The sequence below is a fragment of the Siniperca chuatsi genome, linkage group LG15, assembly GCF_020085105.1.
Source record: "Siniperca chuatsi isolate FFG_IHB_CAS linkage group LG15, ASM2008510v1, whole genome shotgun sequence".
Classification (NCBI taxonomy): Eukaryota; Metazoa; Chordata; class Actinopteri; order Centrarchiformes; family Sinipercidae; genus Siniperca; species Siniperca chuatsi.
Window position 1 is genome coordinate 20,704,659 of NC_058056.1, and position 26,806 is coordinate 20,731,464.

Genomic DNA, 26,806 nt, shown 5'->3' on the forward strand with positions numbered 1-26,806 from the left:
TGTAGCTCAAAGGGAAGAGGCCAAATGCCCAACAATGGTATAGTGATTGCATTTGTACATATATATCTTAAAGTCCCTTTGGCTTAGAATTATTTGGATTCTGCCAGAACATTCTCTGTGTTTTCTAGATGCAACTCAGCCTTCCAAAACGGTATCTCAGTAAAGAGAAACTGCAAAATTAACTGGAGTCTCCCTGTACAAAATCCACTCACAAATATGCTTATTGGCTAAGATATCAATTATGAATTGTTATTTGAATGAAGACCAGAGTTTAGTCCATGATCAAGGCTGGAACCATGGGCCCCCCAGAACTCCAGGGTCTCTAAATGCCCTAGGTAACTGTTAGTCAGATTGCCACAAACTATGTAATCACCCTGATGGCAAATTTGTTTGGTTTGCACTACTAATGAACACTATAAACTGAAATGATAAAGGTCTTGAAGTGTCCCCTGAATTTTTTCCAGTCTTGATGCCCTTTTTTGTTGAGGGCCTCTATGTGAAAATCTTTTTAATTATTTAATTTTCTTTTTAATGATTTTAATACCTTTATTAATAAGTTGATATTGTGCTTACATATTTCTAAATACATTTGTGCTTAGATAAATTACCAAAACAAATTGACACACACCAAACCAGGTACAGGGTGGTATTAGGAGTACTAGTTGGTTTGTGGGGTTTGAGGCAAAATATAATGAAGCTGGTTTATGCAGCCATTTGTCAGTGCATTACAAAACCGTCACAAATCATTGTTGCAAAAACTTACAACGCTATGGTTAAAAAACTATTTGGTAAGGGTTAGGGAAAGATCATGGTTGGGTTCAAATAACTAGTTCGTTTAGGTTAGGGAAACATCGTGCTTTGGGTTAAAATGACTACTTTTTAAAGGTACGCTGTGGAGTTTTTGATCCCTATTAGCCCTATGGAGCGGTCTTTTTATGAGTGGGTCCCCGTTTTGTTTCATGCACACGCACAAGGATGCACATGTATGCTCATATGGACACGGGTGATGTGATACACAGTCCTGCCATTGGTTTCACACTATTCCACTGATCAACAGGTGGCAGTAATGCCGTAATATACTTAGCAAGCAAGTAAACATGAATTTAAGAAACATTGACTGTCTGTAGGAAATAAGAACAGTGATGTTTTGTTTTGTTGGTTAATTGGCTCTGTCCGTGATATATGCATTAGTTACCACAGTACCAATGAACAGGGCTGGATGTAATAAGAGGTCAAAATTTAAGAGGCAGTACTGACATATTCTTATGCGCTTGCATGTTTGATGCTGGTGTTATGCATAGAAATGAAACAATAGTATGTTTTTGTCTTGTAAATAAACCCATGCACGCGCCTCTTTAAGGTTGCTTAAAGGTTACATCTGAAGGGAGAGGTTGCTGCAAACAATTAGACCTCTGTATGGAGGACGAGTCATTAAAATGACTAATGGCATATTTACAAGGAAAAAGGGGCTCAGGGGCTATGTTAAGTGCAAAGTTCTTGTAATACTACTTGAGATTTTGAAAATCTGTATCATCCCCCCAGAGTATGTTAAGTACACCACTTTAGCCCTGAAAAAAAACCCTTGTTTATTTAATGGGTTCCTTAAGTGAGCAGAGAGACTATGTATTATCCTGTTCAACATATCAGCTACATTCACCATTTATGTATTTAGATGGTACACAAATCTGGTGTGACTTACTGTTAAAACTGTGAATGAGCAGGTAGGGATATACTCCTTTGCTCTTTGGAGGAAGTAGGATAAATACACATAAAACTATGGTTGCAAACACCTGAAATTTTGTACTTTGGTTATCTGATAGTATCTGTAACCACTGGGGCATTCGACCAACTTTGTTTTCCAATAGAAAACATAACACTTGTTTCTTAACAACATCACAGCGTTTGCAATAGCTTTCTGCATGCAGGTGAACCTTATTCTAGAGAGGTTTGACCCTGAGATCAACATAAGCCGTGAGTGAACTGTACTCCTCCCTCTGTTTGGATGAATAGTCAAGCAACCTGCAAATATATGACTGTTTACGATTATCCAAGGAAACGGGACAAAATATTTTCCTCTTGAGAAATATTTACTGCATTTTGAAATCTGTATTTGACAGCTGCAGTGCTGTTGTTTATGTTTTGTAGTTTAGGCTCTGATGAAAAACATAGTGTGAGGGATGCATAATCATAATGTAGCAGCTTACAGGGCAAACAGCTGGCAGTCAAGGTCACTGGTTTGAATCTATATTGGTGTGAATGAATGTGAGTGAATGCACACTTTCCCGACCCTTATAAATGTCCACTGTATTGTCCTTGAGCAAGGCACTTACTCCAGTCAAGGTTAGCTGTGCTGTGCAGCTCTCTGAACATGACTGTGTATAAATGTAAAAGTGTAAACCAGTGCATTGCTGTTAAATAACATGCATGATCAGCATGCTCAGCAAATCATCCCTGGATAAATACAAGTTTAAATATATATATTACAATGGTAGCTGTTGTAGAAAAACTTCTAGATCTATCTTGAATTAGTGCTGCAGCAGCCACTAAGTAATACTTATTCATTAGAACAACATTAGCCCAGTTTATTCACAGTTTATTGGCAGACTGAGCTAATGACAGGCCCAGATGCAATAAATTTATGCGGGCATGTGCCTTATGTTTGCCCATGTGTCTGGATGGGAAAGCCAGTGAAGGAGAGCCTAGTCTTAAAGGGAAACCTGGGACTTTTCATAGTTTTGGCCGTTATTGCTATCGATAATCATTCCATTGCAAGTTAGTTCCAAGTTAATTGCTGAGATCTGGGAACATGGAATGGGGCATGAAACATAAGCAGTCAGATGATCATAATGGTTTTAAAAAAAACGGCAGGTTAGCCAAACTTATTTGAAAGAGAAAACAAAAGCAAATGGTAAAATTATTACCCAAAGTGTCCAAACTATCCATCAACAGTTTACAGACAAACTTCATGGGTTTACTTTGACCTATTATTATGAAGTCACATAGTTTTCTATTGCAATGAGGGATTGTTACAGACATTTCATGTGCGGTAACTTTCCAATTTACAACCTCCACATCCGACTTCGTAGTAGAGATGTCCGCATCTCAGCAATTACTTTGACAACGGTATCGTAACTGGTCAAAACTACAAAAACAAGTTAGAATTTTCCTTTAAACGTTTCTTTCTGCAGTGCCTCAGTAGCAACGGTTTCAGTGGAGCCATACAGCTTGCATTTGTTTCTATCTGCATCTGTATCCATGTCCTTATCCGCGGTTCTCTAATACAGAGCTCATGTCCTTTGAAATTACTTTCTCTGAACCATTTTCTCGATCCTTTTACAGAAAACCAAAGTTGAAGCTGAGAACAAATCAGAAATCTCAAAGCGATTCCCCTGAGGGTGGGTGGGGTAATGGGGACAGCGGATTGGGTTGGTACAGCAAAAGCACACCACAAGGACATTTTACTGCTGGATTTAATTTCCTTCAAAATGCTATATATTCATCTAGTAAGCAAAACTATTTACTAAGAAAAAAGGTATTCAAATGAGTCATGTTTATAATGACACTAATCTAAAATCTGCCTCATGTTGATGCCTGGAATCATTTTCAGAGTAAGCATCATTTCTTTTCAAATGGTTGATACTCCACTTTGGAATTAAACTCTTCATTTCTACACATTTTGCTTATTTCTGCAGTGGCTACTTCTGCTTGTTCAGAACTGCATGTTTGATCATGTAGCACCAGAAGTGGGCTGAGACCAAACAACATGCTCATCTGTGCCTGAAATCAACTCACTCCAAATGGCCCCTCAATCGACTGGAACTCACAGTCACATTAGAGAGGCACTTCTGGCGTGAACAGGGAGCTGTTTGTCATACATATTACCCCAGATTCAGATTGGAGTCTAATAGTCTTTTTGTTCACTTCTTCTGTCTCCGTCGCTCTTGCTCCCAAATTTTTCCCTCTTCTCTAATTAGCCCCTTTATGCTCGCTCTTGCACTTGAAATCATTCACTCTATTCTGTGCATATTCATCTCCTCAGTCTCTCTGCCTCTCAGTCATCTCTCTCTTATAGAGATGGATGAAAGGGGATATCAGGGAGTCTGGGTGGAGAGCTCAGCTGAATCAAGGCAGGTCATTTACTCACCGCAAGCCCATCCATCCTGGAACCCACACATACCCCCTCGCACACACACCCACCCACCCACACACCCACTCTTGACTCAACACACACCCGCACAAACACACTGCCCCTAAATGACTTCCATCTCTCTACTTGTATTATTTCACTCCTGGGAAGTCTGGTCTGAGTTTCAGTATTCAACACGATTGGAGCAAAGGGATCTTTTCCATTAGGAGGTTGTTTGGTCACACATCCGCACATACACGCTCACCAAAACAAATGCACACAAAAATGCACACATACCCGAAGACTAAGAAATATCACACGTATTCAGACACGCAACCAGTGCCCAAAGCTCTAGACACCTCATTACTGGCATGGCATGCTTTCACCACTGGGGTGAATAAATGTGTCCCCCCTGAAGTTTTTGCTGTTTGCGGCTATACTCCCTGTGGGCTGACTGTTAATGACATCACGCCACTCTGCATCTGCACTTGGGGAACTGTTGGTATCATTCTCCCGATAACTAAATAATGTTGCCGTCTCATTGGTCCAGCTGCCTGCTGGTCGAATTACAACCCAGCAAGAGGCTATTTTCTACCCTGACAGCCTCTGCACCAGCCCCAGAACACCCAAAACAACTTATTTTACCTCCAACATGATGGCATGATTACTGCAAATGCTTGACGCCACCTCCAGCAGCTTAGCATGTCAGCGAGCGAGGAAGATAAAACTGGGCTGCGGGAAGGGAGAGAGAGTTATGATCTAGAAAATTGTGGTGATGGAAAACCAGCGGAAGGTAATCAAGAAGGAACAGGCACACGTTGCCGCTCCATCGTGCAGTATTCGTTATTGACAGATGTGCGGCGTAATCAGAATACGGCATGTATGCGCTACTGTAGAGCAGATGGATGAGTCAGGAGAGAAAATGCGATTACAGTGGCAATCATAACTCAGATTAGCCTTCCTATGTACCTCTCTCCACTGTTCAACACAGGAATCAATCACCATCACATTCAGTACGCCGCCTCATATCACACACAGGGCCGCACCAAAAGGACAAATATTATTCTCTCTGGCAGAGAAAACAACATTGTCTATAGAGCAAGGACAACAATCGCTCTCTTTAATAAATAACAGCAGCTATTATGATCATAAATAGTGAGGGGGCCAGAGGCTGTTTGTAGGGGGGAGGATGATACATGAATCCATTCAGCATATTTCTGCTGTGGGCTTGTATCTCTGCAACTGAGGGGATCAAAGGAGCTCCTGACAAAAGAGGCGCCGATGCAGCGTGCTGAGATGACAGCCTTCAACAATGCTAGCAGTGCACTCAGCACTAACATTGGCTGACTAGAGACCTGACTAACCAGACCAGAATAGCACATTCAGTCCCCCCTGCTGTTTCCTCTATCTGATTATTATTGATGACATCAGGACATTCTCTGGCCTGCGGAAGCTCATTAAATCAGAAGTCAAATGATAATAAAAGTGAACACTCTGCACTGGATTAGTTCATTTACTAAACACTACAGACTAGGACAGAAGAATTTGCATACTTTGAAATGCACTTGGATTTTATTAATTTCCTCTGGATTGCCATTTGATTGAACTGTATGACTTGAAGTCGGGTAGCAAAAACGTCTTCTTGGGTAATGTACAAAGCGCAAAGCACTTGGCTGGTTTTAGGTTTTAGTATGTGATCATTCTGTCTGGGTATGTGTGTGTACGTGTGTGAGCAGCAGCAGTCATCTAGTTCTCTCAGTTCTACAGTCGCTTGCAATGCTCCAGGGGGGAAAATGCTGGTGTGCTCTGTTTCTTGATCATTCAAATTAATTTGGAGCCGTGCTGAGAACAATATTCCATTAAATGGTTTGTAAATCACAGGCATTCACATTTACACACTCACACGCACATATACACAGTTACAATCACACACAGCACACAAATACTCTTGCAGACATTCTCACACTCATGGACAAACTAATGGTTTATATGCACATATGCATCTTCTTACTCACATAACTTCACAAACACATCCACCTAGCTACAGTTGGATTGACGTCGATATACAAAATGAGCAAATTTTCTCTAAGCTTTTTCTCCCATTTGGAATGATTCCCATAAACTCAGAGCCTGGAGGAAAAGAGGAGACATGGCCTGTCAAGACTTTTATGGTTTTTCCCACAATCGCTCAGGTCTACAATGGGGTTTTTACGATGTTACTGTATAACCCCCCTCTCCCTACCTGCTACACCACCAAGGAAACTAACAAGGTCCTTATGTTTAATGGACTCAACACACTCATACCTCCAGCAGTTAAAGAATTGTCACAGCTACGAGCAGCCTAAATAACGAGTAACCATTTCCCTCTAATCAAACCTAATTCGAAGTGTGCTTTACACTTTTCGCCTGCTGTTTTATCGCGCTCCCCCATGGGCCACAATCTCCTGCATACTTTTCTGCTCGATCACTGTATAGGAGATGGTGGGCGGAATTGGTTCGAGTCAAGGTTTTGGCATATGTAATTTAGCGGTGACAATCAGAGAGACATGGCTCCATCTCCATCAACTATTAACTGTGAAACAAGATTTAGCTCCTCTTTCAATCTGTGGTCAGTCCTATGGCGGCGCCTAATAGTGCGTATCTCACTGCTTATCACTCTGTTTCTCTGAGCCAACAGGCTGTTATGCTTAGATAACCATAGTCATTTGCTGTGTTAAGTGGCTGATTGCTTCACAGATGTGTTTTGCATTCATGTGTGAGTGTGTGGCATACTTTCATGCATGTATAAGCACGTAAATGTAATTTGCTGCCCCTACCTGTGTGTTTATTGCATTTTGGTGTGTGTGCATTTGCGCCTGTGCTGCATATGTCTCTTAACAGCACCAGCCTCTTTCACCCACCAAGCTTAGCTCCAGTCCCCGGCAGCATGGCTGAGTAAGATTAAAGTCACCCACAGACAGAAGGAAATTAGGATAAACTTAAACAATGCTATTTGCATACAATTACACAACAGCTTGACAAACAGCTCGGTTAGCCACCGTCTGGTCACCTAAAGAGCGCTGCTCAGCGTTACTTCATTAACTATGCAAACAACTCTGCCTGGCCTTATTCAATCAAGGACTCTGAGAAAAAGTCAGAAAAAATTACACACATTCAACAGTTTCTTTATTCATTATGTATGAGCTAATGCAAGCGTATGATGCTAGTTGCTCCTGTTTTATTCCTTTGACAGGAAACCAGTTCTGCACTGCAGGTTAAATCAAATTGCTTAGGTTGGATTTTGATTATTTTATGAGTGTATTTGAGCCCACATCTGCTGTGACATTTTAGTCTGACATTCAGTTTAGGATATGCTCAGTTTTCATCTCAGGTGTTTGAAATATGAGACTTGCACCCTGCTGAGAAAATCTTTCTCTGTCTTCCTCAAGACACATGCACACTACCATTTCTGTCTCTCTTGATCTTTTCCACTACACACACACATTCAGATGCAAACGATCACCTTTTACCCTCTTTCACAAATACGGATATTAAACCACCTATCAATTTCTCTTCCATCTTTCATCTCAAACATATATTCACATTCACACACCGATTTCCCTCTCTCTCTGTCTTTCTTCCGATTTCCCATCCTCCCGACATACAGCCAACTCACCTGGTTACAGCACTGGTGGAATATGAATGTGTTCAGTGAAGTGTTGTTGTTTGGAGTGCTGCCCTGACCATGAGCTTTGTCTCTGGACTGAATAGGAAGCTAAGCAGCCATTCAGAGGCTCAGGCAGAGGTCCACACCGTTGGATGTATCAGCGAGAACAACTTGCTCTTTCCACCGGCGCTTTGCTCGATGCAAACAATTCATGAGTGCAATGTTAAGCCCGACCGGGGCTACAGTGAGCTTTCGCAATAAGTCAAGCTGCAGCAAGTAAAAGAGATCCCTAGCCTGAAGCTGTGGAGGAAGGATGAAAGGAGATACCCAGTTTTTCAGAGCTTCATCTTAGGCCTCTTTAGCCTCCCTCAACCACCAAAACCCTCCAACACACACATGCTCCCAAGTCCCTCCACATTTTTTACTCTACTTGCTTTTAATAAGCTCTGAAACTGTAGCTGCTGCTGCTGTTTCGTCTGTGTCCCTTTTTTTGTACAGTGAAATCTTTTTTTCTTTTTGGCATTGTGCTATCGGTTGCACACCTTCCAAGTGTTGATGCTTTTCTCATGGAGGCCTAAATAAGGAATGAGCTTAGTAACTGGGAGCTGCTCCCTCCTGTTCTGATTCAACGCACTCCTGTCGGTTTGCTTACTCCACATTGCCCAAAGATCCCTCTGGATTTATGCTAGAGTATTCACACCACGGTGTGTTTGTACTGTATCTGTGTTCTTGCACTGGTGCCTGTGTGTGCTTGTTTGTTTGTGCCTACTGCATGTATTTGTGCACATGCAGTTTATTTGAAAACCTGAAAATCTTCGGGCCAGCGCATCAAACAGCACTCTGGATTTTTTAAGTAGAGGCAGAGGTTCCGTTCAAGGCTCCTAATTTGCAGATGTGTGAGAAGGGGTATGGATTTTATATTTTATACTGGAATAATGCTGACATTCCTTTTAGCTGTGCTTATCTTGCATCCTTAGTTCAGTGTCTTTATAACCTCATGCTTGCAGATGGAGCTTTTACCTGAGAATAGAAAAAAGATAAGTGCATGTACACAAAAATACACACACTGGTGGTCCGTACAGGTTGAAAATGTGTAGCTGCTTAGAGAAAACATCCATTACATTCCTAACCAAGCCTGAAAAAGACCTGTGTACTTTAGAAAAACATCAACTTGGGCCTGGATTGACCTGAGCAGCAGAGCTGGACTCAGACAGCACCATGGCTGACAGGATCAAGCCTGTTTGTGTCTAGCTGGTCCCTGCACACTGCACACATATACATGCTTCTGTGTTTCAGAAGAAACTGCCAATAGTCGGCAAACTTTCCAGTTCAACACAGTACGGCCACCTTTTATCTTGTCTAGACTGTGGCATCATAAAAAAATCACTGCCTGCATTCCTCTAGAGATCAAAACTCGACTCAGGTTCCCTAAGGTCTGCTAAAAAAATGACATTTTAAATTTAAATGTCCGATAACTGCAAGTTGGGCTCGACCCAAGGCAAAAGCACAGGATGTCAAAAACAAACAAATTCATGCAGACAGCCCCAGTGGACTTGAAGGTCTGTCCTAAGCAATCACGCAAGTATGCAGACATATACGCATACATTACACACACATACATTATATCTGGTGTGTCACGGGATAAACACTAATCCTGCCAGCTTGTTTTTAAGACATGCTGGATTAAGCTGGAGTTATGACTGGTAGGGATTTCATTGTTCTTGATACACGGAACTACTTGAATTTGCTACATGTAGGATTTTGTCATTATTTGATTGAGGATCATTTCAGCCTGTTTTGAGAATGAGTGTCAAACAGCTCTTTATTAGTGTCCATAGAGAACATGAAGTGTGCGCGTGTGTTCAAAAGGAAAGAGTAATGAATAAGGGAAAGAAATAGAGGCTGGCTGGCAGTAGGCTCAAGAAGTGACCCGCTGAGAGGCCAGCACAAACGGTCGAAGACGTCCTTTTCAAGTTTTGTTGTTTGTGATTGGTTCATAATGAAACAATCTGGAGATAGTCAGCTTAAGCAGACGTTCAGACCAGAAACAGCCCTGCAATGGGTTGAGTTGATGGGAGTGCGTTGCTGAAAGTACTGGTGAGACAATGAAATAAGACCAGGAAGTCCAGTTTGAGTAACAGATTAATGTGTTTGAAGGCTTATCAGATGCCTGAACACAGTACAGCAGCATAACACTATGAGACAGAAGTTTGCCATTCTGGAAAGTTATCACAGCAGCAATCTTTCACTGTAACTTTGCGAGGTAAAGGCTCTCTCTCATTCCAACAGCAGCTCAACAAGGTTGACTACACAATGTTCGCATGACTTGCATGACTCGCATGACTCGCATACACCTAATATGAGCCTAATACTAAACCTAACACAGCCGACCGATTTCTTGGTTGAAATCACACCCAGGGTTGACATATTCATAGTATTTCCAATACACAGAGCTGTAGGTTTGTGCTTTTTAGTGATCTTTCTTACTTGATATTGTTTTGTGTTATTATTAATGTACATTACCTTGAACAAACTTTTTTTAGAAAGTAAATCACATTTGTACCTATAAGCACAGCAGAAAATGCTCTCTTGGGAGTCATTGCTCTAATATATCACTGGAATTAATTGTGCCAAAACACTCAAAAGCAGGCAAGAAGCGACTGCAGTTGTATTAGGCAATAACTCCAGTGATGTGCTTTTTTCATTGGGTCCACTTTGGTGCTTGTCACGTTTGATTGCCCGTAGAATTTTTGAATAAGTCGTTCCTCCTTCAGGCAAAACAGCAGAGTGCTTCCCCATCTTATGGGCTGGAACTCACTAAAAGTCTCATATCTTCTTATCTCTTCAGAATCACATCACGGCTCCTACATCTGCCTCCTCCATTCACTCTAATTTGCTTTCTCTCCTAACAGCGGCAACTACAAATACAACTTCTATCATGCCCCGGTTGGTTCTTATTATTCTCACGTCCTCACTCTTGAAGTAATTCTACTGTTGTGCTCATTGTGAGTCGCTCTGGATAAGAGTGCTGGCTAAACGCTTCAAATGTAAATGAAATTGTAAAAGAATCTCTCTAAAAGGCAAGCAAATTAGAAGTTAGCCATAATTGTCAGTGCAAAAGAAATAATGAAATAATGCTGGTACGAAACAGCTGACACAGCTGTGGGATGTACCGCAGATGATCATTATTACAATTAATTTGACAATGATATATTTAGTAAGATTCTTTCTCTGGTTTTCTAACAAGCTGTATTCACTAGGAGCATAATTTAGAGCTTTTGCATGATGCACACTCATCTGCTGTTTGGACTTGTACCAATGTCAAATTTTTGTTGCTTTTGCCATTTTTTATGTGTACTTTATTCAGCGACATATCATAGCCATACATTAACATTTAGCCATACATTAATATTTAAAGGATAGGTGGCATAGACGGATCTTACCCAGAGCAACTTAGAATGAGAGCAGATATAGATTTACATACTTCCTCCAGCTGTCTTGAGGCTCTGTTTTAATCTTCTATTGTCACATTTTGGGCTTTGTGATTCCTTTGACAAAATATGCATGATGTTAGTTTCATTCCTAACGGTAATATGCTGAACAATGCTCACACACACACACACACACACACCTATGGTAGGCACTTCCTTCCTATCTCTATTCCTCTGTGGTACCCACTGCCGTCTCCCAAACAACCCCTACCCATCCACCACTGCCACCTCCACCATCTTTCTGGCCCCCCATTGAGTTCAAACGAAGAGACCTAACTTCACTTATCACCTAGTTTCCCCCAGGAGGATAAATACATACGCTGCATTAATTCATTCATGTCTTTGCAGACTTCAGTCAAATATTTTTTTCTTTCTCTCTTATGGGACTCAAGGACTTTCAGCAGAGGATCGCTCTGTGTACTTTGTAGTCCCGGGTGGGATATTTCCATTTGAATGAATGTGTGTGGTTTGCAGTTGGGTTTAGATATCTCATCTTCAGACACACATGTGTGAGTGTGTATTCCACAAGTCTTTGCATACTGTATATACCTGCATGGATTTACAGTATATGTACAGATTTAATTAAATTCTGTATGTGCATGTTTTTGGTGAGTGTGTGTGTGTGTGTGTGTGTCTGCATATGTTATAAAGATGCTGAAAATGTGTATGCAATTGTGCCAGAGGGTGTTTATGAGCATAACGTGTAGTGCATACCTATTATCTCAGCTCAATGAGATGGTGCAAATATTAAGTCATGTTAAGCTAAACTTTGGCCTCTCTATACAAAAGCAGTCCCCCCCCCCCCTTGCCTGGAGCACTGATAGGATGAAAAATGGATAGAAGCCCCAAAGGAAGGAGGGGGAAGGTCCATCTGTGAGCTGCATTCAAGGACAACAGTGTTATCCATTTTGGAACAGTATGAAACAAGCCAGTGTTTTCAGTGGGGTTTGGAAATGCGGGCTTCTGGATGAACTGTGGATGCTACTGTTGTCTTGCCAAGCCAACTGTGATGTTGCAGATTAGATGCGAATCATTGACTCCTTGTTTGTATCAGCGTGACTCCTCTCATTCAGAGTGAGAGATAATGAACAAATGTGACTGATTGTTTCTGATCAGTGTTGTGGTGAATTACTGCAGCAACAAGGATTGTTTTGCAGTACTCTTGCGCTCATAAAAGCTGTGTTTAATGTGATTGTATGTTATTCAGCCCAGAGGTGTTGGAGTTTGGCTATATCTATTTATCTCTGTTTTGATCTTGTTTTTTCTTTTCTCTCCTTCCTTTCTTCTCAACCTTTTTGTTCACTCCCCCATTATTTTACTTTTATGTTTTTCCTCTAACTCGCTCACTTCACTTTTTTGTCTTTCTTTGCGCTCTCTTCTTTGTTCTTTCAACTTTTCCACCTTCTTTTTCCTGTCCTCTCTGATAGAACCGATTCCACCTGCAGATGTCGGCCCGTGTGCCTCCATCAACCCTGGGCAGCCTGCTGCTGGCGGTCCTGCAGGGGAAAGAAGGGGACAGGGACAGAGGAAGCCGGGGGGAAGGCAACTGGGGAGGAGCAGTTGTGATCTGCCCTGGGTGGGAGGAAGGGGGTGACGGGCTGCTGTCTCACCTGCAGACGCACAGCGGCTCTACCTGGCATTTGTGGGACATCATCAACCTGACCCGCATCTCCAGGAGCGGGGATAGAAGGGGGGAGACCAGCGAGGAGAGGAGGGAGGATCAGAGGGAAGAGGAGGCTTTGAAGATCCTCTCCACCCATTTCCTGCGTTCCCCCTCTCCCATCTCCTCTGTTCTCCTCCTGGGCTCTGACCCCGAGTGTCTTTCCTCCGTCCTGCGGGCCGCTCAGCGCCTCGCTCCATCAGTACCAGCACTGCAGTGGATCATGGGATATCCCTTGTCTCCAGATTCGCTCCACACTCTAGGAGGTCCCCTTGGACTGTTAGCCTACGGGGAGGTAGGCCGTAAGCCAATCAGCTTCTACATCCGGGATGCTTTGCAGCTGATCAGCCGTGCGGTCACTGCGGCGACCATGGTGCGGCCGGACTTGGCACTGATTCAGAACATGGTGAATTGTTATGACAAACCAAACCGACATGAGCTGCCCTCTTCAGGACAATATCTGACCAGGTAGATGCACACATATATTGTATATACACACTAATTAAAGGGGTCAGTTCACCCAAATTACAAAGAAACATGTCCTCATTTACCTCTAGCAGTATCTACCTATGTGAATAATGTTGGTTTAAAGTGAAATTAGAAAGATGCTAAATATATATATATGTTTCACACTCACCTAGCTTCCTCACAGCTATCTTGAGATATCAGCCATTGAGATTTCTACCTCCACCCCACTATAATGGAAGAGAATATTGAAAAAGCTAATTTAAATTCAGTCATCTCTTTCCAGTAGTGTCCCTGTTACCACCGGATAATCCACATACCTTATTGTTAACACATTTAGTATGAACCCTTAAAGACAAATTAACACAGAACAATATTAAATTTATGGCACTTAATGTCAGGAGCAAGGTCAGTTCCAGGCAGTACCCTGCAGCTGGTAGAGATTTGAGTGGACGATAGTGAAACTTATACCTCTTCCAAAAATGTATTATATTGCTTTAGGCGACATAGGATTAGTAGTGCTCTGGTCATGGCTGAACCTCAAATAATCTCCATAACCCCTGCAGCCAATAGGCCAACTAGTTTTTTTTTTTTAAATGACTCCTGGCCAAGTTCCCAAAAGTGTACACATTTAAATCACAATAATATATGGAAGACACTGACAAACTGCAATTAAATTTTTCTGGTCACACCAGTAAATGTCTGTAAAGCTTGTTAGCTTTCTGAGTGACACTTGGGCATTTTTTGTGAGGAGTTGCTGGCTCCACATGTGGTACTGTACGCTCCGGTTGCTGCCCTTGTCTGTCCTCTGCACCATGGGGGTGGTGCCTTCTGAATAGTGCTGTCATGCTGGGGGTGGGGAGAAGGTCTTTATGGCATACAGATTCACAGACCAGAGAGTTTTGTCTGTTTCTCTTTGCTGTTGCTGCTGCTTCAATCTCCGCAGCTTTTAAAAGGACCTCTGACAGCTTTCACGGGCTCCGTAAAGGTGCAGCCTGTGATAACACTTACACACACAGGAAAAAAAGCATATAGAAATACATATTAAACCATAAACACTTTCACTAAAAGCAGAAAAATCTTAATCCTCACTTTTGTACACAGAAAAAAAGACCTCATACTCACATACATTACAACCCCTCTTAAGCCATATGTGGCTGATACTGAGTGATGCACTGAAGCTCCATGACAATACTCACTCCAAAGTTAAATATCTCGGCTCTGCCAGTTGACATGGATATTTTTCAAACAGCGCAATGGATAAAACAGCATGTATCCAACTTTTGTGGTCATGTGGTACTGGTGAGGAAAGGGTTTGTAGTTTGAGCTGGGCCCACAGCAAATATTGAACACACACGGTGCCTGCCAGCTGAGAGTGATCATCAACAACACCCACATAATCACAAGCTGGACTCTCACAGCGTTCCCTCCTTCTGCAGTTTAGTTGAGCACTGGGATGCCAAAAGAATTTGGCATGGAGGGCCAGAGGCTAAAACAAGTGGAGTGGGAGTTGGGTTACAAAGCAATATTATTGGACATTCATTATTAGAGTTAAAACAAGTTTATCAGGTTTAATGTGATTAAATTGCACATTTTTAGCCACACTAACAGTATGGCTCTATGGATAGCAATGTCAGTCAGTCCACCACTTTGGTCCAGACTGAAATATTTCAACAACTATTGGATGGATTGATTTCATGATTTCATGCCATGAAATTTGGTATTCATGTACCACTGTGAAAGAATTGTAACAACTTTGGTGATCCTTTAACTTTCCCTCTGGTGCCATCCTCAGGTAGGTCAATTTGGTTTATGACCAAATACCTCCAAATTAATTTCCATCAAGCTCCAATTGCACTTTATGTTTAGGGATAACTAGCAAATCTTAGCATGCAAATACGCTAAACTAACATGGTAGCCATGGCAAATATTAAACCTGCTAAACATCACCATGTTAACATTGTGAGCATATTAGAGTGCTGATGTTAGCAAAACAGCACTGCCTATGTACAGCCTTACAGAGCTGTGACTGTGGCTGTACACTCTTAGTCTTATCAATAAAGAAAACAATAAGTAATGCTTTTAAATTGACTCAAACTTCATCAGGACATTGGGGAAAGTCAGCCTTACTGTGGAGGGCCAATTAGGACATAGTCTAGACTATCAGAATAGACTGTTTATGATGGAGTCAACCACAATATAGTGTCAGTGACCTTTGTTCCTGGCCTATGAGAGACTGATAAAAGAGGTTGTTCTATTGCACTATTCACACCGGTCCAGGTAGACTCCATGCCCTCCAGTGTACTCCCTGATTCTTATCCCTCCCCTGCAACAGCCAGACATGCCATTGCTCTGGAGAGCCCTAACAAAGCTGAATGAAGTGAGAGACTTCTACATGGAAAAGGCAATTAACAGCTCAGTGCCCAAGGGACAGAGCAAAGAAGGCAAGGAGGGAAGAGGTTGTCTGGAGATATAAGCAAGAGAGGAAGGTATGAGGGCGGACAAGAGCAAAGACTGCACAATATAGCTGTTTCTGATTCAAAGGAGTGGAGCAATGAGGATAAAGCCAGAGTAAAGAAACTAGCCACTTTTGATGTAGTTCTTCCGAATGTCCAGAATCAAAAAATCCCTGGGTGCTTATTCCCAAAAATACATTAGAGAGAAAGGAGAAAGTAGTCAAAGACAAACAGATAGATGAAAGACAGGGGAAGTAGGAAACAGCTGAAGAAAAATAGGAATAAAATCAAAGAAAAGGAAGAAGAAACTTGTGTGGGAAAGGATTTGGGGGAGGAGAAAAAAGGAGAGAAGGGAGGGAAACTGATAGAGGATTGTTATCAGAGTGAGATCTGCCAGTCAGTGCCATCTCACTCGACACAGCTGCCATGCTGATTCCATCTCCCCTGAAGAGATTAAAACACTGAAGCAAGCAAGCCTCACATCATTTCAGACAGACAAAGACAGAGGGAGTAAACTTTCCTCCAAACTAAAAGAGAGAGAGTGATAAGGGACTGAGGCACATGCCTGGGACTCTCTTATAGAGTAATCATTTACCGGCCACTCTGCTGACATTTACTCTCTGAGTGTGTAAACCGGGGCCAGGTGTAGTGAGAGGAAGCCATCCCTCTCTGACACCACTTGCTGACTTATCAATCTGCTTTGACATCCACAGTCATTCTTTAAATGCAGCCTCTGGCCAACACAACAACCCACAGTACCCATACCTAAAAGGTGATGCTGCTTGAAAGTGTGGCATACTTTTCACACCCCTGCTCTTATCTCTGTATTATCTCACACTCCTATCTTATGTTTTTATCTCTAGGCATGAATCCAAAAATGTCACAAACTGTGGAAAAGGGGGCTTCACACTTCTCTGCTCAGATAAGAGATGTAAAGTGAAGCCTATGGTTAATTTTTTTGTGACCAGCCGCAGCCACTATTGTATAGTATATAAGCCTGAAGTGGGTTGGTTTGATGAATCTGCTGTCTATGGGATATGATGATTCAGCCGTGCTATTACCATGAGTGATTTTAGCTCAAGGCAAGGCTAGCACTTATGCTTTATGGTCACAGAGACAGAGGGAGCTGCTGATGAGGAAACATAAGTTAACGTGGAATGGGATGGGAATGACTTTCAAATCAGAGGCATTTTTAATCAGGCTCTAGAGAATTATGGTGCCAGGAATGGGTTTATAAATTGATATTGTGCTGTTGAAGTAAATCGCAATGTGAAAAAAAGAGGGCTATGAACAAAAGCACAAGCAGAATACACAAAACTTTACACAGATCTCTGTGTGGTGCAGACAGGCTTTAGTCCAGACTAGGCTTGGAGGTTAGGTTAATGACCCTCATGATCAATTTAGTCTTTAATGAAGTTCTCCAGCAGTGGTTACTTTCTATGCTCATCAATTCAACATATAACTTGGAGATGAGAGAGAGAGACAAAAAGAAAAGAGAGAATAAAACAAAGAGCGAGAGGGAAAAGCTGTTTTTCTGCTCTGAGAAAGGGCTACGGCTATACCAACCTTTTCCATTAACAGGAAGGAAAACTTGCCATTTCTAGCCTTGACCCAGACATAATCAAAAGTCACTGCACGGTTCAACACCCATACCGAATGCAGTGATCCCTGCATACTTTAACATTTAAACAACCACTCCTACGATTTTCAATGACCTCCTTACAATCCCGCACTAATCAAGACATGATCAAACAGTACTTGTATGGCTTCACATTGAGACATCACCTGACGATGTCCATATGATCAAATGCTAAGACATGAGCTAACAATCCCTGTATGGTTCAAGAGGCCAGGGCAGATTTATGTGCGAACAGGGATTGCTCTTCCTAATGTATTCTGCCGTAAAGACCAATGCGGGGCCACCAGGCGGGTGAGACGAATAGCAATGACTGTCTGTATGGACTTGCAGATAGGAGGAGACCCTCACTGCACTGCATTAAGTTTTAATTATGACTTTCTGGGAGATGCAATTACCCATCTGAGACCAGACTTGCAAAAGCTCCACAACCACACCATGCCCGTCTGCACCATCGTTTGTAACTTGTTCCTTGCGTTTTTCTACTTTTTTTCATCTGGCTAGTTTACTGTTGTGTATTATTGCGGGTTACATTTCTAAACTGCAGTAACCCAGCATGGATCATGCATTTTTTCTCAATTTTGTTGTCTTTCACTTATTGTCTGTTTGTCTCTCTGTTCCTTGAGGTTTCTCTCCAACACTTCCTTCACTGGGGCCACAGGCCTGATCCAGGTGGATGCTGGCCTTTCTCGGATCTTCTCCTCCCAACTGTTCCACGTATGGAGCCTGAAGAGGGGTGCTCTTGGCCAGCCGGCCTGGGTGACTGTAGGCCAGTGGACCCGAGGCAGGCTGGAGTTAGAAGGGGGGATCCTGGGACTGGTGGGAGGGTTCAGGAGCAGCCAGGGACAAGGTCTTGGAGCTGGGGTGAGGGGAGGGGATGGCCAGGGGGACAATAACGTTGGAGGACGCTGGAGGCCGGGACTTTCCGTTGAGGGACACCGTCTGAAGGTGGTGACACTGGTGGAACACCCGTTTGTCTTCACACGGGAGGTGGATGAGGATGGATTGTGTCCAGCTGGTCAGCTGTGTCTGGACCCCAGAACCAACAGGTCCGACATAATCCAGAGCCTCTTCAACCAGCTGCACAACCCAAACACTACAGCTGCAGAATGGGAGGGAAATGGTGAGTTTTGTCTTGGCATACTGTGATGGTGAAGTACCGGTATGCTGTAGAACTCCTGTCAAAAAATATTTTAACTTGTGGGAGGACATGCATGAGTTCTTATTTATATCTAAGCTTCTTTTATGTAAACTCTTAGATCTCTTGGCTTAGATCTCATTGCTATGTCACTGGCCTCATCCCTACTGCTCCTCCTTAAGATTGAAGTCCAGTGAAAAAATATACCAGGTGCAAATTTTACCAGGTGTTGAGGGCTCAGCTCTACAGCTACATCTCCTTTTCATAAAATAAAGAGGATTAAAGGCATTAAATCAATAAGATATCAAGACTACCGTGTCAAAGAACTACAGGTACTATATCTCTGACTAAAGAGACTATTGGCCAAGTATACACACAGCCTACAGTAGAGCAGTAAAATTTAAGACATCCAAACTTTGTTTGACGTGAATCAACAGATGGCAAACGGAAGACAGCTAATAGGAATTGACATTTGTATTGAGGATGGCTTAGGAATTGAGGAAAGTAAAATTAATTTTACTACAGTGTTATCCCCTTTAATATACAGTAATTGTGAAATATCTGATCACAAAATTCCATATGCTGGTGCTTGGGCAGGACTAGCGCAGAGATGTGTGCCAAGTTTCAAGAGCAGTTGACATACTGCTGAATTTTGATTGACTGAGTTTGCAAAAAAAGGGTTTGCCCAAAAAAACTAAATGGGTAAAAATGGCAGAAAGTGTGAAAATGTATATCACAGCATGTCCATCTTGCCAACTCTTCATAAAAGCATGAAACGTGGTACACTTGTACAGTTTGGGACCCTGAACATTTTCAGAAATGGAGCCATCACAAAAACGCTTTGTGGCAGCCATGACAGTCCATCCTTTAAGTCTTAAGTTTTGGCTGCAAGAAAGGCTGCCAGGGCAATTGAAAATGAAACAAAAGTGTTTCTGAAATAATTCTTTTGAAGTACAGTAAATCTTTGTGTTTGACACATTCTTTTTAAGCTAAATTGCTAAAGTCATTTTGAATATTCTTCTCTTAAAAGGTGCGGTATGCGATTCTGGAGAAATCCAATACCATGACAAATACCATGATATAGAGCGAACATCAACACAGCAAGTAATGTAACTAACATTAGCTAGGCTGTGTGTTAGCAAACTGTGCTACAGTTGCTGCTGTGAAGCTAACAGCCAGAGAGGACGAGACATTTCCCAGAGCCAGCAAACCAGCTCCAGACAGCGATACTCACAACTCCCCTGCTACTATAGCTAACATCACAACAACAGCATATCTTGGCAAACTAGAAAATAAGCTGAAAGTCCGTGGGCAAGTAATTTAACGTTATCTGACACACAAATCATGGCTGGAATAGTGTTGTGTGGCTCGGTCCGATCCACACTTTATTTCCCATTTACAGAGCCAGGGCTGTGTACCAACACCAGAGTTTTTTTCAGCACACACACAGAACGTACAGCTAGCAGCCCGTGAGGTGATATTCGCTGACTTTGACAAAAAGACGTGTATTGGATTAGAATCGCATACCCCACCGTATCGCATACCCCATACTCTTCACAGTCACTGTATTATCAGAGTTCATGAACAAAAGGATTAAGCGTTTAAAACTCTACACAACATGCATGCAACAGACATAATATTATAAAGTCGAGCCTAGGTTCTCAGATACTGTGATTTCCTTCTCACAGCATCACTGAATTCACCATTAACTTTTCATCTGAACAGTTTATGATGTTGTATATGGCATCATTGTAATTCTTGATCATCAAAGCATAGGAGTAGACATCACCTATTCTTTGTTATCATGTTTGGTTAAGGAGCTATGATGCAAAATACATCTTTTGGTTACCCCGGAAAGTAAAATGGGGTGAGGTGTTTTTGCAATGGCTCCATTTCTGAAAATGTTCAGGGCCCTAAACTGTACAAGTGTACCAAGTTTCTTGCTTTTATGAAAAAGTGAACATCATTTTCACATATCACCTGGACCAATACGTATTTCAAGAGTTGTTACATTTTTCTAGCCCAGGTTTAATGTGACTAAATGTATTCTTAGCCTGGACGCAGGGGTCATTAAAAACACACAAGCACCACAGTGTCCTGCTCCATGATTCATAGTCAACAGTTGTGGACAAATTCCCCAAAGTGCAACCCCTGCACTTCCAAAGCATGCATATGAATATCTAAATGGATAAATTTCACATCATCATCGCTTCTCTCCTGTCAGACCTACCAGAGGACCTGAGGAAGTGCTGCTACGGGTACTGCATTGATTTGTTGGAGAAACTGGCAGAGGACATGGGTTTCACCTTTGACCTGTATATTGTGGGAGACGGGAAGTACGGAGCATTGAGCGGGACAGGACGCTGGACGGGGCTGGTCGGGGACCTGCTGAGCGGAACCGCTGACATGGCTGTCACCTCTTTCTCCATCAACTCTGCCAGGAGCAGAGTCATCGATTTCACCTCGCCCTTCTACTCCACCAGCCTGGGCATTCTGGTACAATTGCTTGAAGTCATCATTAGTTTGTTGGAGTTTTGAGTTTGTATTTTAATGATCATAGAAGACACGGGGCATGTCCTAAAAATATACTGCATTGGGAGTCAGTGGCAACATCGCTCAGTGTTACTTTGATTTGTCAGTCTCTCTCTGTGGCTGACACTATTTCAGTATGATTTGACGATATGGTCTGCAAATACTTAATTTTGCCCTTATGCCCCACTCACCCGGTCTTCTGGTGAGGAACAGGAGATTATTAGTTGTGTATAATTACTTTGCTGAGTTTTTGGTTGACATGTTAATTATGAAAGCTCAAAATGAATGGCAGTTAAGAGTGTTAAGACGGATTCTCAGAAAGCCTCTCAGAATCATTATACAGAGTCCTCAAACATGCTGCAGTTATTCTTTGATTTGTTAACATCTCCCTCTGTGGCTGACAAACTGCAATGCATAATATGATCTGACAATACGATTCCATTTGAAAATGAGAACTCCATTATTTGAAGAAGTGATTTCTTGCCCTTACAAAATGATGAATAGCACAAAATAAAAACAATGCATGCAATATTTTAAAACCTAATTATGCCTAGGAGTGTTTAAGAGAAGTTTACTAACAAGATCCTACAAACTGGGGGTTGAATTAGAATTACAATTTTGTACAAAATACAACACATGTAACTCTTGCAGAGAGAAGTCAACTGCATCAAGTTGTTTTTGACCTACCAGGTACGTAGCCGGGACACTGCAGCCCCCATTGGAGCCTTCATGTGGCCTCTCCACTGGTCCATGTGGGTGGGTATTTTTGTCACGCTGCATCTCACCGCACTCTTCCTCACCTTGTACGAGTGGAACAGCCCCTTCGGCATGACACCTCATGGCAGGAACAGGCTGCGTGTGTTCTCCTACTCCTCCGCCCTCAATCTCTGCTATGCCATACTGTTTGGACGCACTGTCGCCACCAAGGTAAAGTAGCTCTCCTCTGTGTGATAAATAGGCATCATGCAGGGTGGGGCAGGGAATAGAAATTGCAGAGAAAGGGAGGAGGGGATGTGCATTATGGGAAAGGTGAGGGCAAGTGAGGGCAAGTTGAAAAAGAAGAAGTTAGAGGGGAAAAACGAATGGAGAAAGATGATAGAGATGGCTAGGGAGGGGAAAAGATGGATAGGAGAGAGGTTAAGAAGGTAGGCAGTGATGAAGTAGAGAGGTACAGGGAGGATAATGCACATACAGGGAGGAAGGGGATAGGGTAAGTGGGCCGACAGAGATTGAAGGAGTTATGGCGAGGATGATGGAGATGGATGAAGGTGGAAAAAGAGGGAACGAGTAGAGGTTAACTCCCCAAAGTAGTCAGACACAATGTTGAAAACAAGAAGGCAGGGGGAAGAGGGCCAATGGGGGCGGAAAGGTGAGAGTGCAAATCGGGAAATGGGCTTCAAAAAGAAGGTAATAGGGAGGTTGACAGAAAGATGGTGAGACAGGGTTGAAAGGGTAAGTGGGTAATCAGAGAAGAGAAAAACAACACAATGAGGGTGACACGGAGGTGGGTAGACAGAGGATGATGTAAAGGGGAGAGGGCAAGTGGGTGGGCAAATTTGGAGAGCCATGCAACGAAGGTTAGTACGAGAGAGAAATGTGTGAGACAATTGATCACCGAAGACAAATGGAAGTCAAATCCTCAGACTTAGGCAAATCTGTCCATTGAAAAATATGTAGCAAGATGAAAAACAATCTATTTTCCTTCAAAGATAAAAAACAACTCTTATTTTCATGTCATTTGTTTGATAGAAATACATAAAGATATTAAATATACCTTTGCAGTAACGACATTCCTCGTGTCACACCCACAGTCACACCCAACCACAACACAGATGAAAAACAACTGTCCTCTGCATTCTTTGTTTTTTTAAACAGCAACATACTGTGCAAAATCCATCATTTTGATAGCTTATGCTTAAATTATTCTTGCCTATCCTACTCCTCTTAGTGAGTATGCACCCCATCATAATATTTCTTTAAACACATAATCACACTTTGTCCCTAAAGGAAGCAGTGCAATTGACTTGCATGAAACGGAGGCCAAGTGATTAGAGAGACCTTCTCATAACTGAAAGGTCACAGGTTTGATCCTCACAACTGACAATGTGTTAATTAACAGGTTGTGTCCATTAGCAGCCTTGTGACCTGTTTAAAAATGTCCTTAAGCAACATTGAACCTCTGTGTGCTGGGTCAGAGCCAAAGAGTCATGTTTATTGAGGCTACTGGGAAGACAGTGGGCAAGTCAATTGATTGCTAAACCGCTAATAATAGCTTATTTCCCTGGAATAATCTTTAGTGTTCAGTCTTAATAAGATTTGCACAGTTTTAAAGTATTTAAAACAAATAAGTGAAATTGACACTTTTTTATTCTTTCCAAAACCAAAAACACAAGCGCTAAAGTGCAAGGAATGGAGTGTTTCTCTAAAAAATGCAGCAGTCGTTAGCATGTCCGGCTACTAGTTTACTACCTATTGTTTTGTTCAAGACTCACACATTCACTGCATAGTATTTCCTCACTGTGTGAAAGCTAGTCCTGGATACTAGCAGAGGGTAATGTAGCAGCTCTGTCCTGCTCTGTATTGGATTTAGTTTAATGCTTCAGCATCCCCAGCCAATGTTACCTGAAATAGTGTTATGTTTGCCAAACACATTTAGTCCACGACCTTAAGCCTTTTCGCTTGTAACATTAAGTTAAAATGTATGAAAATGCGAACAAGTATGTAAGCTAAGCTGCCAAACAGGGTTGTGTTAGAATGAAATAAGTCATTTTTCCTTATACTGAAAACTATCTCTACACTACAATATAAGCACAATGCTGTTACATGGATCATCAAATGGATGCTGACTTTTTGCCTGGGACATGCAGCTTTAGTCTCTTTTTTATTCTTTTCAAAAACACGAGAGCAAAAGTAAAAGGAATTCTCGTTTTCAAAAAAGTTTGCTGGACACATTAAAATGTCAGTTGTAGACAGTGTCTTCAACCAACTCATGGGGTTAATATTAGCTTAATTAGCTAGGTAGCTATCAATAAAATCTGCCAGCGACAGTTGTCATTTCAGCTAGCAAAATTGACAGTTACAGGTTAAAAATTAGAATCCTGTTTTTGTCTACCACTGTCTAAAATCAAGGACTCATCTTTTTTTAAATTATTCACAAATTCAAAGTCCCTGCCCCTGCTATCACTGTAAACTGCATTGCGAACAGAAAGCTTGACAGGTGTAACAGTAACTGAGGGGGACAGGGCTTCAGTTACATTTCATGTGTTAGCAGATGTGTTATTTATCACATTTCCCCTTAAATAGATAGCTTGTAAGCCCAATGTGAAATAAAATACCAACACATACATGGGAGCGCTGAAGGCACCCTGATCATCTCCTAAGCACCAGTGCAAAAAAGAATATATAGAATTTCCCTTAGTTCCTTCCCATAAACAATGTTACTGAAGAATTTGTGCTTAAAGTGTGCATGCCATCCTCTCTTTCTCCCCTTTCAGTTCACCACCTAAGAATTCAAAACATTCCGAACACCTTCATAATAATGGGTTACAACCTTGTTTGTATAATTAATGTCTCATTAATCTCAACACTTTAAAAACAAGAAATGAATCCCTTTTCTTCTGTTAACTGGATTTTAATTGGTGGAATAAATAAATGATCACAGTGTTCAGGTGGATTCATTCCCCTAGGCAGGCAATTTCATGGAAAGATATTTCTGATGTGTCTCACAAACAGTCACACTTTGTTAGATTTTCTCTTCTGCATTAGCTCTTGTCCTGGTCTGTTTTGATTAACTTAACTAATTACCCTCAGTCTGTTGTTAAATTGTGATTTGAGAATGAGGGGGAGGAGGCTGAGAGCCTCAGGGAGCTCTACATTTATGTCAACACCCGAATGCACCTTTCTTCCCACATTTGTATTTTTAATTGTTTTAATCCCTGCCCTTATTTTTCATGTATATAATTTTTGTTATCTCGGTTTCCTCCATGTTCTTTGTTGTCAATCGGTTTCATTTTTGTCTTGACATCAGGACATTTTTTTGTTTTGAGCTTAGCTATTTTTAGATTCACTCATCAAAAAGATCTCTCTTTTTTATCTGTTTAATTATTATTATTATCATTATTCTTATTATGACAAAAGCAACTAAACCCAAACAAAAAATAAAACTCTTCTGACATTCATCTTCACGCTGCAGACTCCTAAATGCTGGACCGGGCGCTTCCTGATGAACCTTTGGGCCATCTTCTGCTTACTGGTGCTGTCCAGCTACACTGCCAACCTAGCTGCGGTCATGGTCGGGGAGAAGACCTTTGAGCAGGTCTCAGGAATTCATGACGACAAGGTTAGACTGCATACAAGGACACAAACATGCAACTGCATGCATGTCAGCACGCCACACACACATAAAGACCCACAGCTACATGTACACGCAAACTAATCTTACACAAGGACAGGCTAATGAGTAAAGAGCGGAATTATTTGTGAAGGATTATCGCTTTCCATATCCCTAAACCCAGTAGGGAGTTCAGGGCAAGAAGGAATTTGATATAAGCCCCATCATGAGATCCATCCCCCTCTCTCTCTTTATCACCTCTATCACCATCTCCACCCTCTCTTCCATCCATGTCTTCCTGTGTCACTCCCTCAGCTGCACCATCCTTCCCTGGGCTTCCGTTTTGGAACGGTGAGGGAGAGCAGTGCTGAGGATTACATGAAGAAGAGCTTCCCAGAGATGCACGACTACATGAGACGCTTCAACCAGCCCACCACCCCTGAAGGCGTACATATGTTAAAGTAAGGCACAAACACATACATGCACACAATGTTCATTTGTGAAAATACCTCATTTACACCCAAATGCAATCCAGACCTTAACAATCCAATCACGTTTACATCTCTTATCTGTGGTTGTCTGTATTCTGCGCACTTATTTTACATACGCACTGTGCATAACAATTCTGTCTACTGACAACAAGATTTACAGCCATCACAGGCAATTTTAATACAGAACCTACTATATACTTAGGAAAATTAATACAGTTCATAATGTCACCTGGAGACATTCTGGATGTCATCCATAGACAGTGAATAATGAAACAACTACAACTGCACAATGTCTGAATCACCAGTTGTACACCCTTCAATCAGATATGGATCTGATATCATATTAATCAAAACTTCTACAAGCCCACAAAGTCATTAATCAATTGTCACCACCTCTAAAATGTGTCACCCGATGAGATCAGCAATTAAAATTTTGGATGCTTTGATTTCCAGCTTATTTATTTATGTATTTTATTTATATTGCACTTTTCTTAGCAAGTTTACAGAAAAAAACAGTAGATAAAAACAAAATAAAAACAAAAGGATCACGAAACACCTGAAGATAAAATAAAGTTAAAAATGTGAAATGGAAAGAGTGGAATGATAACACTTTTGTATCTACTGACTTTTCTATCTAAAATAAATGCAATAGCTCAATTTAGCTCAATCTAAGTTGTGTGTTAGGGTTGATTTTTCCGTTGATTTTTTTTCCACCTGCAGTGATGTTGTGTCTAGCCCATTGGTTGATGTTTTCTTTTTATAGTGAACACGCTGTTTACTTTTGCATCTGACAGAGATACGATCAAATACTCGTCGCTTTGTGAGCTGCATATAT

At 41.7% G+C, this 26,806-nt stretch overlaps 1 protein-coding gene across 3 annotated transcripts in view; it reads left to right on the forward strand.

Annotated features, from left to right (window-relative positions):
• Positions 1-26,806, forward strand: part of LOC122861919 (glutamate receptor ionotropic, NMDA 3B-like) — a 103,129-nt gene that overhangs the window by 56,465 nt on the left and 19,858 nt on the right. For all 3 annotated transcript variants that reach the window (XM_044166995.1, XM_044166994.1, XM_044166993.1), the window contains exons 2-7: positions 12,691-13,391; positions 18,107-18,603; positions 20,843-21,114; positions 21,841-22,077; positions 25,343-25,489; positions 25,796-25,941. In XM_044166995.1, coding sequence (XP_044022930.1) covers positions 12,709-13,391; positions 18,107-18,603; positions 20,843-21,114; positions 21,841-22,077; positions 25,343-25,489; positions 25,796-25,941 — 1,982 coding nt within the window. In that variant the 5' untranslated portion in view covers positions 12,691-12,708. The remainder of the gene's footprint in view (positions 1-12,690; positions 13,392-18,106; positions 18,604-20,842; positions 21,115-21,840; positions 22,078-25,342; positions 25,490-25,795; positions 25,942-26,806) is intronic.